General features: G+C 40.8%; 1 protein-coding gene across 2 annotated transcripts in view; it reads left to right on the plus strand.

The window, feature by feature from the left end:
* Positions 1-14542, plus strand: part of LOC146822679 (molybdenum cofactor sulfurase-like) — a 1712661-nt gene that overhangs the window by 1121504 nt on the left and 576615 nt on the right. For both annotated transcript variants that reach the window (XM_085606872.1, XM_085606873.1), the window contains exon 10: positions 2963-3044. In XM_085606872.1, the coding sequence (XP_085462998.1) occupies positions 2963-3044 (82 nt within the window). The remainder of the gene's footprint in view (positions 1-2962; positions 3045-14542) is intronic.

Consider the following 14542-nt stretch of genomic DNA (forward strand, 5'->3'; position numbering starts at 1 on the left):
AATGTTCTGATTGTTGTCTTTGTTGTGACTGTGATTGTGTTGCCTCTCAAAGACACCAGAGCATTACGTGGTAGTGTGAGAAACGTCTCAGTATCTCTTGTACTGGATTTTATGTTATAGCCAATGTAAGTGATGTAAATGTTAAAGAAGTCACTGCTAATGTATATATATACTATGTGGGGTTCCTGTGTGTGGTCTTCCATCTAATTCGACCTTTTGTAGATTTTTTGTATGACAGACCAACCTGACAAATACTGTTGGTACTCGAGACATAGCAGATTATGTAGTTCATGTGAGCTGTTTCGGAGGTGTGTGAGGTGTTATGTGTAGTGTTCCTTTGAGACGTGATACGGGAATATCATATGCAAAGTATTTTGACTGAAATATTGTCTCCTAAATATCGTTAAAAATATTGCCCAGTTGAGCGTAATATTAAAACATGGCACCAATATTTTTGTAAACAATAGTTGGGGCGCAATAATTCGGTTAAACAATGTTTTTGCTGGCTATATTTAAGCCCACTACCTCTGTTTGCTGTTTTTGTGTGGCAACCACAGGTGATCATTTGAGCCATATGAGAGCCAACTTCATAGCATCTCTGAGCTGTGTTAAATGTATGTGCGGAGCACTTTCTATGTGTTCTGTTGGATGAGTATGCATGGCATATCTAAGTGGAAAATGCATATGGGGCAGTGATATCCAACTACATGCTCGCCTTAGCTGTATTGAGTGAATGGTAAGGAAGATTGGGACTCAGTGATAGACGCCTTGTAAGAATGGACATCCATTTGCTTCTCCCACCCATAGTCTCAATTTGACCAATAAGGTAACACCCTTTGACTTCCTTTACACGGTACTGGCTTTGGCAGCATGTTTACTCTTGTGGGGTGGTGGAAGCTCCTAATGGTGAGGGTACTGGCTTCATTTAAGTCCAGCGAGCTGTGTGTAATGGGACCCCATTGTGTTTATTTTTTCCATGAAAGTAGATGATTGTAAACACTTCGTGATTTGTAAACAATGATTGTAAACATCAGAGAGTGTTCATATATGAAACTTTTCTAGATCACTTTCGGTGCACCTGTTTCTCGTAGATGATCAGGAACATCTTTTTATTTATATAGGCGATGCTTGCAATAAGATGGATGGCTGCTGCCACAGGGATGAATGGAGACTACACATTTCCTGCTTCTTCCTCCTCTACACCTAGAACCTAATAGGCAGTGAGCTGGCTGGGTACTGCTGCTCTAGTATGTGGGCTGGAGATAAAAGCTGAAGCTCCTCTTCAGCTTACAGAACTGCAACATTGGCACTGTCCCATGTAGACCCTATAGTGATGCTTTCAGAACATGGAGCTCAGCGCTTCCTCTCTCCTAAAAGATAGAAAGAGCCCCGAAGCTCTCTGGAAGATCTACAGGTCTGCCCTGCAGTTTCTGCTGACCTCGCCTGCATGGAAGCCATGGTGTAGGCCAAGGATTCCAGAAATGCAGACGCAGTGCTCAGGGATAGGCATGTCCTTCTTCACTACCATGGCCACTCCCTGCCACCCCACATCAAGTGGCAGCATTGCTACATTGAGGGACCAGCGAGCATCAACCCTAAGCCATGAGGAAAGCATATGTACCCTGCCCCTTTATCCCAAGCGCTGAATGCCGAGAAACTTTGTTTCAAGTCTGTTGCAATAGTTTAGTTTCTTTACAGGTTGCTACTATGTTTCCGTAATTTTTCTTGTGTTTCCAATAATCCAGGATTACTAGTGGGATACATTTGGAAACAACAGATAGAAAATAACCAGGTTTTTGTGGGAGGATTGTGATCGTCATATTGATGACTAGCGCACTCTTTACAGGCAGTTATTGTTGGAGAGGAGTCTTATGTTTGCAAATATGTTTTAGAATTATAACTACATATTGATACTGTATCCATTTTACAGGTTCATCATCCCATTGTTTGTAATCATGTAGTGACTGTGAACAGAATATAAAGTATGCAATTCGGGTGGGCTGGTTTTACCACCACATTTGTGTTTGTTAAAGAAGTTCATTGTTTTTCGTTTGATGCTTGATGAGTTTTCTTACTGTTTAATTTTTGTTCCAATGCAGTATAGTATACATCTTTTTTTTTTTTAGGTAGTATGAAAGTATTGCAAAGTTTCAAAACTTGCAAGTATTACTGCAGATTCACTTCTGTTTCCAATCAGTACTTGTGTTGTATTGAACACCGACTACACCTCACATCATGTCCTTTTAGTTTGTCCATAACTGCTCACTCACTACTGCCCAATGAGTCAAGTAGGCTAGGTGGGATTGCTTCCTATTTTAGACTAAATCTCGAGTATCCTAGATAATGTGGAGCACATACAATACCATCTTTGAGGTTGCGAAGCCATCCCTGCGACTGCCAGGATCACAGACAATGCTTGATACAATTGTATTGCCTATGTCTATTGTGCTGGTTAAATGAGAGCTGTTCATCTGATGTATTCTGTTGACTGTCCGTCAGTCCTCTCATGTGATCAATGCAATCCGTACAAATAATGTGAAGTTTAAAGCGCATAGATGAGATGGCTATTGGGTAGTTACTGCCTAAGTTTCAGTATCTTCACATCAGGAAAGGGGAAATAATGAGAATAAATGGTGTATCCATCCACAGACCTTCCATCCAAACTAGGAGAGTGAATTTGAAGTAAGGCTACCAGGATTATCATAAAGTCTTCAGTCCTCGACAATGACCACATTTGGCATAAAATAATTTGAGGAGAAAAACACCAAGTGGTCATGCATATGCTGGAAAGCGTTCATATCAAGTAATGTCCTTCAATAGTGTTATATTTGTTGAACATTGAAGGTTGTAAAAACATTTTTACCAAGCAGACAACCTTGAAGGACAGCATTGTAGTTCATCTTCAACCAATTTAACAGATTACAGCGTGGTAATTGTTTTTTGTGTGTAACTTTCTGTCTAGGAATGGAGTCCATTAGTATTCCACTGAATCATGAGAATGTCACGCAAAATCACACTCATGAAAGCAGAGTCTGCGGAGACAGGTAAGTTATGTTATATTATTAACATTTTTTAGAGCTCACGTTCACCAAACAGGCCTCTTGGCGCTAATATTTTCATTTGTAGTCACCGGTTAAGAAGGGTCCATGTCTAAGTATAAGCTTGGGTATAAAGCTAGATCTTCAGCTTTTTCTTGAAGCGCAAATGGTCTGTTTCTAGTTCCAATGACGTAGGCAAAGTGTTTCAAAATTGGGGTCCCTGCTTTCAGAAACGAGATCCTCCTGTCCGTTTACGTCTGAAACGTCAGTAGATTCATGTGCATGAATCTTAAAGTGTGCTGTAGAGAATACCTGTTAATTTTTGAGGCTATGTACTTTGCGCCAATACCATGTATAGCTTTAAACAGGATGCATCCTGTTTTAAACATGGAACGCTGCACCATTGGAAGCCAGTGTAGCTCCTTCAGCAGTGGTTTGATGTGACAGTGTCTACATTGCTGATAGATAATTCTAGCTGCCTGATTGTGTATCAGCTGCAGACGGTTTTTCTGGTTGCACTGGAGGCCTAGGTAAATTGCGTTCGCATAATCATTTTTGATAGGATCAAGGCAATGATGATTTGAATGCTGGCCGCTCGGCTGAAAAACCTTCAGATTTTTTGCAGTTTTCGAAGGTGGAAAAAACCGGCAGAGGGTACTGCCCCAATTTGTGAGTCCATGGTGAGATCCGAATCGTTATGAATGCCTAGGCTCTTTATCGAGTTCCTAGGTACAGGTGCAGGTCCGAACTCTGAGGGCCAATGGACAAGAGTCCAGTGCTGAAGTTTGTTGTTATGGATGATGATTTCAGTTTTTTGGGAGTTTAGTTTTAATTGATTTTTGTTCATCCAATGCCTGATGAACAGCATGGTATTCCTGAGGAACTCTTTGGAGTTTGTAGAATCATCGATGGAAAAGATCAACTGCATATCGTCAGCATAGTTATAAATCTGTACCCCCATCTGGCGAAGCGTGAATATGTGGGGGGGGGGAATATATACATTAAAGGGATGTGGGGACAATAAGGAGCCCAGAGGTACTCCGCAATTCTTGTTGACAATGCCGCATTTGTAAGTCGAAAGCCACATTGATTGTTTCTGGTCCTCTAAGAAGGATTGAAACCAATTTAGGGCAGCACCTCTGAGACCTGTTGCAGCAATAAGTTCCATCAGAATGTCATGGTCGCTGGTATCGAACGCCGAAGACAGTTCCAGGAGAATCAAGGCTTGAGTGCAGTCTTCATCAGCTTTTCCTTTTAAGTCATCCATGACAGATAGAATAATAGATTCTGTAGAGTGGGATAAGAGGAAACCTGCCTGATGTGAGTCTAAAAAATTGGTGTCTTCAATGTAGGTGCTAAGAGGTTTGGCTACATGTGTCTCCAATAGTTTAGCCGGGAAGGGGAGAAGGAATGTAGGCGTATAGTTGTCCATTCTCTGAGGGTCAACACCTTGTTTTTTCTGCAGTGGAATGATCACTGCTTCTTTAAAAGATTGTGGTACTGTACCTTGGATTAAGGAAGGATTCAGTAGAGAAAGAACAGACTCCAGAAGTGCTAAAAAAATAGTTTTTTGTATGTGAGGGGGACAGGTATATTTAAGGGAGCCTGATTTTACTTAATTTAGAAGTTCCAAGAGCTGTTCTTTGTTTAGACATGAGAAGGAAGCCATGGAGTCGGGGTTGGTATTTCCTGACAGTTCTTCCACATCCTTGTAATTAGAATCCATGAATTCTTTGATTTTTTTTATTTTTGTCCAAAGAAAAAGAGTTAAAATCATTAAATAGTTTCTGTGAGGCAGGGATAGGAGGGGTCACACGATCGGAGTTAGATAGCTCCCTTACTGTGTTGAAAATATCTTTTGTTTTATTAGTTGAGTTTAATACTTTGTTGGAAAAAGATTTTTTTAGTCTCCAGAATGGCATTTTTATGGGCCATTAGATTCACATTGTATTGTTCTCTAAGTTCTGTTGAGTAAGTGTTTCGCCATTTTTTTCTGCCTGACGTGTTCTGAGTTTTGCTGATTTTAGGTCAGCAGTAAACCATTTAGGGGCATATGCATCAACATTAGCATTTGCGATTCCTTATTAGCGAAAAATAAGGAATCGCTAATAAGGAATAGCAAAAGGCTATGCATGTAGGAATCGCTATTCAAATAGCGATTCCTTAACATTCCTTATTACCGAATCGGTAATACCGAATCGGTAATAAGGAATACCTACCCATTCATTCCTATGGGCTTGGAGGCCCATAGGAATGAATGTAAAGCCATTCTGTATTAGCGATTCGGTATTACCGAATCGCTAATAGCTGGAGCACTTTCAAGGGTGCCAGGGTGTCAAAAGGACACCCTGTTGCACCCCTGAAAATGATATGTGCACATATGTTGCACACACACATGCTCTAAGGGCATGTGTGTGCGCAACATGACACTTTGAAAAATGCACAAAAGTGCATTTTTCAAAGTTTTTGCAAATTACCATGCAGTTCATCTTCATGGTAATTTGCTCCCCTTATTAGCGAAATCGCTAATTTTTTAACTTTGATGCATTGCATTTAAGGAATCTCACTTTGGGATTCCTTAAATGCAATCGCTATTTAAGGAATCGGTATTTAAGGAATCCCTATTTAAAGAATCGCTATTTAAGGATTCCTTAAATACCGATTTCTGCTTTTGGGTTGATGCATTGGGATTGGGTATTTTTTACTTAATACCAGGAGCTAATAAGGAATCGGTATTTTACCGACTGGATTTTGGCTTGATGCATAAGGGTGTTAGATGCTTCATGCCGCTTGATACGAGAGGTTTGAGATTGGACAGGAGCATGAGTGTTAATAGCATTCAATTGCCAATTGGTGGTTTCTCTCTCAAGGTTATATATATTGTCCAGACTTGCAGGCAGCTCACGGTTCAGGGTTTCAAACGGGGATTCCAAGTTTGTGATTCTAGTTTCTGGATGAGCTCTTTTGATGGAAATACTTTTGGGTAGAATAATATCACACACAGTGAAACTGATTGTATAATGGTCTGACCATAAGCAAGGGTGAATTTCTAGATTCTGAAGAGTGAGCTTAATAGACCAGACTTAGTCCACTGTGTGACCTTTGATGTGTGTAGGTACTTGGAAGTGTTGTGTGAGGGTTCAAACTCTGTAGAGCATCGGTCAATTCCTTGGCGCTCTTTCGCCCAACCACCTCATTAGCCCCATAGTTCATGTCACCAATGACCAGGACTTTAGCATAGTACACGGTCAGGGATGCAATGAAATTTGCAAATGCTTTGGGGAAATCCGGCATTGATGTGGGTGGCCTTTACAAAAGTACACATATCGTACTATTTGAAGAGTCTAGTTTGATAATTAGACTGCCTACTAGTGTGGTCTCTAGCAGGAAAATAGTGGTTAAAGGCAATCCTTTTTTGATGGCGACTGCCAGCCTACCCTCCTTTTTTTCCTGTAGATCCATTTGATTGTAGAAGATAGTAATTGTCTGGGAGTGTGGCTAGAATATACGGGGTGGATTCATCTGTCAGCCATGTTTCTGTCATAAACAGCATGTCGGGCGAGTCAGTGTCTAGAAGGTTAAACAATTCCAGTTGGTGTTGGACTGTGGAGCGAGTATTTAAATACATTATATTTAGTTCCTTTACAAATTTTTTTATTTTTGAATGAGTGGGCAGAGTAGATTGGCTCGAGGCCTGCCAAATGTCCCTGTGCTAACGAAAATTTGGCGGCTGACCTGGATAAAAAAGGCCAAGCTCATCTAATTTGTATTGAAGAGGCAGGTCATATAGTTGCCTGTCTCGCGGAGCCTAGTATTTGAGTTCTGTCAGCCTGCAGATGAGTTTTTGGGCATAATGGCTGGCCCCTGGCCCCATCAGGATGTGAGCAGATGGGCGCAGACAGGAGCAGAAGGGAGTAGATGGGCTTTCCTTGGGTGCGCCTTTGGCATGCCAGCGGCGCCTCTGCTGCACATCCGCGTTGCGGCCATCAATAGCAATGCAGGCTATTACTCTGCGGTTATACGGCTGGAGAGCAGGGGTGCAGGTAACTGACACATCAAATTCAAATACAGTTTTGCTTAGAATGCAGGGGAATTTAAAACTACAAAACTAAACATGTAAAATAGAGAGTCCAAAGGCAAGGTTAATTTCAAACCGGAATATTCTGTGCAGTGTCTCCAAACAGCGTGTCTGCGCTGCGGCCATCAATTTCAATGTTTCGGAGTGCAACTGACTCTGCCCCCCTTCCCCCCTGATTGGCTGAGATCCCGTTATTCAATAGCAATGCAGGCTATTACTCTGTGGTTATAGGGCAGGAGAGCAGGGGTGCAGGTAACTAACACAACAAATTCAAATACAGTTTTACTTAAAATGCAGTGCAATTTAAAACTACAAAACTAAACGTTTAAAATAGAGAGTCCAAAGGCAAGGTTAATTTCAAACCGGACTATTTTGTGTGGTCTCTCCACCGCATCTGCGCTGTAGCCATCAATTTCAATGGTTCAGACTGCAAGTTAAATCAGTAAGATGATATTACTAAATATGTAATTTGCAAAACACTCAAATTCTGTTAATAGAAAAAGTATTAACCACCCACTGAATAAATTATAAACCATGTTCACTGAGATATCTAATTTGAAGTGGATTTTAAGATTGGAAATTTGTGGAAAATTGAGCAAAAGGCACACTAAGAACTATAGAGAGTTGGTTCACAGTTCACCATGGGTCAAATTATGGTTTTGTTGTCCCCAGCCCAAATATTGTCCTTGGGAACTAGACATATTTAGCTGCTGATTTTGCATTTCAAGCATGCATTAGAAGTAAAAAAAAAATAACTGAAAGGGACAATTGGTTAAGGACATCTAGAACAGTAAGTTGGTTAAATAAACATAAAGCTAACAGCCTGATTCAGGGTTTGGCAGGTGGCTCTCAGGTTATAGCCTCCACTACCCAGGCAGTCTTTGCATATGTACAGATCTCTGTCTGACTAGCAGCTAGCTATATGCCTTTGGAAGAGCAGGTCCCACATTGGTTCCTCTGAAGGCTCTCAATATTGTCTGAGCAGTAGCCTTGTTTCCTTGAGTTGCTCAGTAAACCTACTGTTTTACAAAGTGGAAGTATGTTTTTGTAAAAGAAAATACATGATTTAGACATCCTTTTAGTTTTGTTCTGGAGTGTGGGGGTCATTTTTCTTTTTTTCTCTTCAGGACCACCAGGCTTTTCCTACTCTAAGGAGGGCAGGCCGTCTGTTTTATTACATCAACGGCCCCTAGTCCGCCAGGTTGTCAGTGTAAGATTTCCACTGATCGAACCAGCAGCGGAAACATGACTGTCTGCTCTGACCCTAAATAAAGTGGACGGATTGGCGCTTTGGCTCCTAAGGTAATCTGTCACTTTTGTGATGGAGGACCCTGTGTACCAAACACTAAATCACACTAAATGTTTTAGAGATCTATTTCAAAGAAATGTAGGGCTTCATCGTTTTGTGCAAGCTTATTTATTTTATGATTTTATAGAGCAGGCGATCGCCAGAAATATGTCTAGGCGCTAAACAATACACCATACATTTCCCTCGGCAGCTCAAAAGATAAATAGATAAAGTAGTACAGACTAATTACTACTAAATATCCATCCTGCAGCTGATTTCTTATGCTGCCCAACTTAGTCTAAAAAAAGTATAGGGTGTAGGGGCAAGTTCCAAAATATTATCTTCAGATATACAAATGACTGACCAACCTGCCAAGCTTCATGGATTCTAGGGAGTTGAAGGTAAAAGGAAGAGGCCGATTCAAGCTTCCTGGACTGGGACAATAATGATGAACACGCTGATGGATAAAGGAAGGACTTAAAGTATTAAAGGACTTAAAACAAGCCCAGAAGCCCTTGAACACAATACATTTTTACACCAGAGACACTGTAGCACACCGAAAGAAGTGATTGATTTAGTATCATCAAGTCCATTCCATAGCACTGAATATCCCCCCCCCCCAAAAAAAGGGTTCAAATATTGATTCACGTCGAGTTGTTAATGATTGGCCTTTATTCCAAATTCATAAAAACAGCCATTTCCAATTCACAGGCAGCCCTGAAAATATATTGAATCACACACAAAGGGATTAATGATTTACATCACAGAAATTCAAACATTTCCTTATCAATGTTGATTCCATGTTCTACTGCCCTCAGATTGATAATCCATTTACTTTCCATCTGGTGGTTCTGTTTCCCCCTCTTGTGTTGGCCAGTGCCAATTCTAATCCATGAAAGCCTATGTTGATAATTTCTGTCATACTGTGCATCGTGTTGAAATGTGATGCCAGGGGATTCTGGGCATTGTTATTGCGTATCGCCCTGATGTGTTCCTGTATCCTCTCCTTTAGTGTTCTTACAGTACTTCCAATAAGACCCCCCATAAGGGAGAGGAGCAGCTAGCGCAAATCTAGAGAAACCAGAACAACAAGTACCTTATAATTTCTGGATAATCAATCTCATCTGCTGTCCAACTTCAAACGTGCATGTTAATAAATCCAGTCCTCGTCATACTCGGTGTATATATGTCATTCTTGGGACCATGTTACGTCCTTACTGTTGAAATAAATGAATAAAGCACTATTCTAAAATTTGTTGTATAGCCACGCCAAGTTTCCATAACTGAATATAATTAAATATTTAAGAATACGAAAATCCCCCTACAAACTAGTATTCTGAACAGTCCAAAACTTTTGATTTTTTAATGTGACTATTCCACATATACAGTCATCTCCCAACTAAATGTCATTTAATCATGTCGGGAAAGACGCTCTTAAGTCACACATTTCAATTGGACTCTGGTATCATATATGAGGGCCGGCATATATGTCGGGTGCTCTCTGTTTATGTACATAATGTCAGTTCACTGTGGAAAATAAATTGAACATGTAGACACAATGGTTTTCATTGTATTAAAGGACGTTATGATTTGCACAGATAAATGTGTGACGTATTTCAACAGTAAGGACGTAACATGGTCCCAAGAATGACATATATACACCGAGTATGATGAGGACTGGATTTCTTAACATGCATGTTTGAAGTTGGACAGCAGATGAGATTGATTATCCAGAAATTATAAGGTACTTGTTGTTCTGGTTTCTCTAGATTTGCGCTTGCTGCTCCTCTCCCTTATGGGGGGTCTTATTGGAAGTACTGTAAGAACACTAAAGGAGAGGATACAGGAACACATCAGGGCGATACGCAATAACAATGCCCAGTATCCCCTGGCATCACATTTCAACACGATGCACAGTATGACAGAAATGATCAACATAGACTTTCATGGATTAGAATTGGCACTGGCCAACACAAGAGGGGGAAACAGAACCACCAGATTACGTCAGATGGAAAGTAAATGGATTATCAATCTGAGAGCGGTAGAACATGGAATCAACATTGATAAGGAAATGTTTGAATTTCTGTGATGTAAATTATTAATTCCTTTTTGTGTGATTCAATATATTTTCAGGGCTGCCTGTGAATTGGAAATGGCTGTTTTTATGAATTTGGAATAAAGGCCAATCATTAACAACTCGACGTGAATCAATATTTGAACCCTTTTTTTGTGGGGGATATTCAGTGCTATAGAATGGACTTGATGATACTAAATCAATCACTTCTTTCGGTGTGCTACAGTGTCTCTGGTGTGAAATTTATTTTGAGAGTCATCTGTGATCTCAATGTTTTCGATACTTGAGGTGGATAAGTATCAAAGACTGTATTAGCACCCAATATTCAATATCTTTAGTACTACATTTGAATAATTATGCTTTATAACTCATGATGATGTGCAAGTCGATATAGCATATCCACCCTGTCTTTTGTGTAACAATACATTTTTACACTGGTAACCTGTGCAGCATATGTAACTGTTGAACGATGGGAGTGGTAAAAGATATTAAAAGGCAGGTGGGCTATGTTGGATAATTGCAGAAATTGAGCAGAATAGGCAGGGAGGCCAAGTAGGATGCATAGCAGTAGTCTAGACAGGCTCCCACATTGCATAAATAAAAAGAAAGTAAGGAGCCTCTGGAAGAATGGGGAGGATTTTTTTTTGACAGCTTCAACCACAGAAAACAAAAGGTGTAAATTTAGTAATCTGAGTTTGAAACAAAATAATAGAATCGTATACAAACCCCAGAGTTTTTACTGTCTTGTTTGGTGCCAGATGGCTGCCCAGAAAATCTGGCAACAGCTGTGGCGACCAGAGCTAGGTGCAGCCTCCCAGGGTCACTGCCTCTGTTTTATCAGAGTTCTAGTTACAAGATATATGTTCTATCACAGCTTTTAATTCCATGAAAAAATCAGTGGCTGACAGAGACACTAAACCATCCAGTCAAAGGATGATTTGGGTGGCACCGGCATGAGAGTTTAAATTTCTTAATTGAGGCTGATAAGGGCCCAATGATCGGATTGGATACAGTTGAGCTCAATCCTTGTGAAACTCCATATTGCAACAGGTAGAATAATGAGCAGTAGGGAGGCATAGAGACAGACTTAATAGGACCTGTTAGAACATATTGAAACCATATCAGTGCTAGTACCTTTCCTTCACCATGCCTATAATAAACATGTCTCAAAATAACACATATTAACTTAACCTCCACTCACGTTTTTTCCTTGATTTTGCCAGAGAAGCATTCAAATTTAGCCTTGAGTGGCTTCATCACATCTTTGCCATCTTTAACCTGCTGGCTAACTGTTGCACTATATCCCTCCAAGGTCTGATTCCTTCTTGGTTTACATAAAATTTGACTATATTTCCATTGTGACTAACAGGACAAATTCTGTACTTCGATTCCTAACAAGAATCTTAACAACGTTTGTATGTTTTTGACTTCTATGATTGGGTTGGCTTGGTGTATCAATAGCTTGATGGGTCTGGTCCTCTTGACTCTGTCAATGACTTGACTAAAAATGTTGTGAACACAAAGTGCAAGTGAGCAAATTACTCAGAATTCTGCAGTTTTCAAAATTATCAAACTGTTGCATTTGAGCCTGTTCAATACCTACTGTCAGTTGTATTTCAACATAGTTGATATGATGATCTTGTGTACCAAAATATCAGTGAAAAGACAAAAATCACAATCACTTATAAAGCTGCATCCTACACTACCATAAATGTAAGAAAGTAGAGAATTATTTGAGGCAGATGAGAACTCACCTCAAATAATCATCATAGTCCTTATCTGTGTGATTCTCAAAAGTCACTAAATTATACTGTGCCCAACATTCTGGTAGCTATGGTATAGAGTAGCCAAACTTAACTTGCAGACAATGTGCAAGGTATTTATGCAGTACTCAAATAAAGTGGAAGTACAACACACGAAAAACCCACAAACCAATTAAGAAAAATAGAATATTTTAATAAATAAAATGACAGCAAAATGACAAAAAGCCAATAAGTAGAACAAGAGATATGAGTTTTTAAACTTTGATTTAAAAGCTCTAAGCCAGAACGGCTCAAAGTGAAAAGTTAAGGGCAATGCAATAGACATCCGTCAGATACAGGAACCAGGTTCAACCCGATGAAAAGTTTACCTCCTGACTTAAATGTTTTTTAGAATATTGAAAGTCTTTAGCTGGGCCATATAGCTGACTGGAACTGAGGAAGAACTCAACAATGGGTAGCCGCTGCATGAGGCTTCCGTGTCAATCGGAGGCTGCTCAACGTTTGGCCCCGCGAAGCCATTGATGAGGTTTATTGGTGTTGAAAGTGAGATACTGCTTAGAATCAAGTCAGGTGAAGCTGTCAATGAAAGTTGTCGGCATCGATGCTCACTGTTGGGTCTGGTGAAGATTTCATTTAGACAGAGAGGAATGCATTATGACAATGCTCAAGGGTCCAGGACCTTAGGGACAGTACTGGGGGGTCAGAACCCACTCCCACAGAGGCCAGCAGAGAGGTCAGGCCCAAAAGGGAGAAGCCAGCTGGAAATGAGAAAAAGGCCTCTGGATGCTTGTTGTAGCACTGTTGGTCAAACAGGTTAGCCAGCTGACCCTTAGAGTCACTGCTGGGACCTTGGGTTAAAGTCAAGCAGGACTAATCTTTGTTTAGGTTATTCGGACAGCTAGGCAGTCTTCCTTCTGATTCTTCTCTGCTCCAGAAGTGTTCTGAGGAAAGTTCTGAAGGTGCCACTTTTGTGCTCAGTGCCAGCCTGTGGGTGGAGAGCAATCCTTTTCAACCCACTAAATCAGTTCAGGGCAGCACCTTCTTTACTGGGCTTGGTGCCAGCCTGACTAGAAAGACCAAAGGAAGTCAGGCCTAAGTGAGAGGTTCATCTGCCAGTGACCGAGTAGGCATAATTTGAAGCTCAGGCAGAGACTGGGCACAGACTCCATGCCATCCTCTCAAGGAGGAAAACAGCCTCCCCACACCCGGGACATTTCTCAAAAGTCTGAGAGCAATACACATCCCACCACAAGGGAGCCAACAGTAGTTAGGTGACATTTGGATGCTATCAAAGAGGGCTTTTTGTTTAAGTGGAAACAAGACAACTTACTTAGTATTTATTCATAATAGTAATGTAAAATCTGACCTAACCATTATTATGAATTTTAAATCACTGTTAAACTGAGTCCTTGAAATATTTTGGGGCGTTTTTTAAGGCCAGAACATGTAAAACATTGTTTTCTACATGTCCTACATTTAAATACCATGTACCCTGCTTTTTTAGCAATCAGGCATACTTTATGGGTGACTTATTGATTTTAAAAAGTAAGGTTTAGGCTGGTGAAAAGAGTGATTTTGACAGGTTGGAATGGCAGTTCACATAGAGCAAATCGCCATGAATGATTGTTTATGTGCAGGAAGGCGTCCCTTTTACGGCTGCAGACATAATCCAAGTAATAAACAGTTTACCTGCTGATAAAGCCCCTGGCTCTAATAGCCTAACCGCCGCCTTCTATAAATGCTATGCAGACGTACTGGCCCCTCATTTATTATCGGTCTGTGAGGAGGCCATGGACTTTGAGGTGCTCCCACAAACTATGAGAGAAGCAATAATATTGTCATTACTAAAATCCAATAAGCCCCCTAATGAGCGGGACTCATAAAGGCCCCTATCATTGATAAATTTGGATACCAAAATATACGCAAAACTGTCAGCAAACAGATTACAGCCATTGCTTCCGCTGATAGCCCATCCGGACCCATCGGGATTCATTCCTGGAAGGTCTACTGCGCATAATCTTCGCACATTCTTCGCTGTCCTACATTACCTGGACCGAAACACACAGGCAATGGTGGTGCTACTCGAGGACCCACATTCGTTAAACAAATTCAATTATTATACGCTAAACCAACGGCCAGACTTCGCTTAAATGGGCTGTTTTCCTCCCATTTCCGGATCACTCAGGGTACATGGCAGGGGTGCCCCCTTTCACCCCTGCTTTTCGCTGTTGCCATGGAGCCATTGGCTGCCAGGATCAGGCAATACCACGCAGCCAGGGGGTTGGGATTCTCGTTGATCTC

The sequence above is a fragment of the Triturus cristatus genome, chromosome 5_2 (genome assembly GCF_964204655.1).
Source record: "Triturus cristatus chromosome 5_2, aTriCri1.1, whole genome shotgun sequence".
Taxonomy (NCBI): Eukaryota; Metazoa; Chordata; class Amphibia; order Caudata; family Salamandridae; genus Triturus; species Triturus cristatus.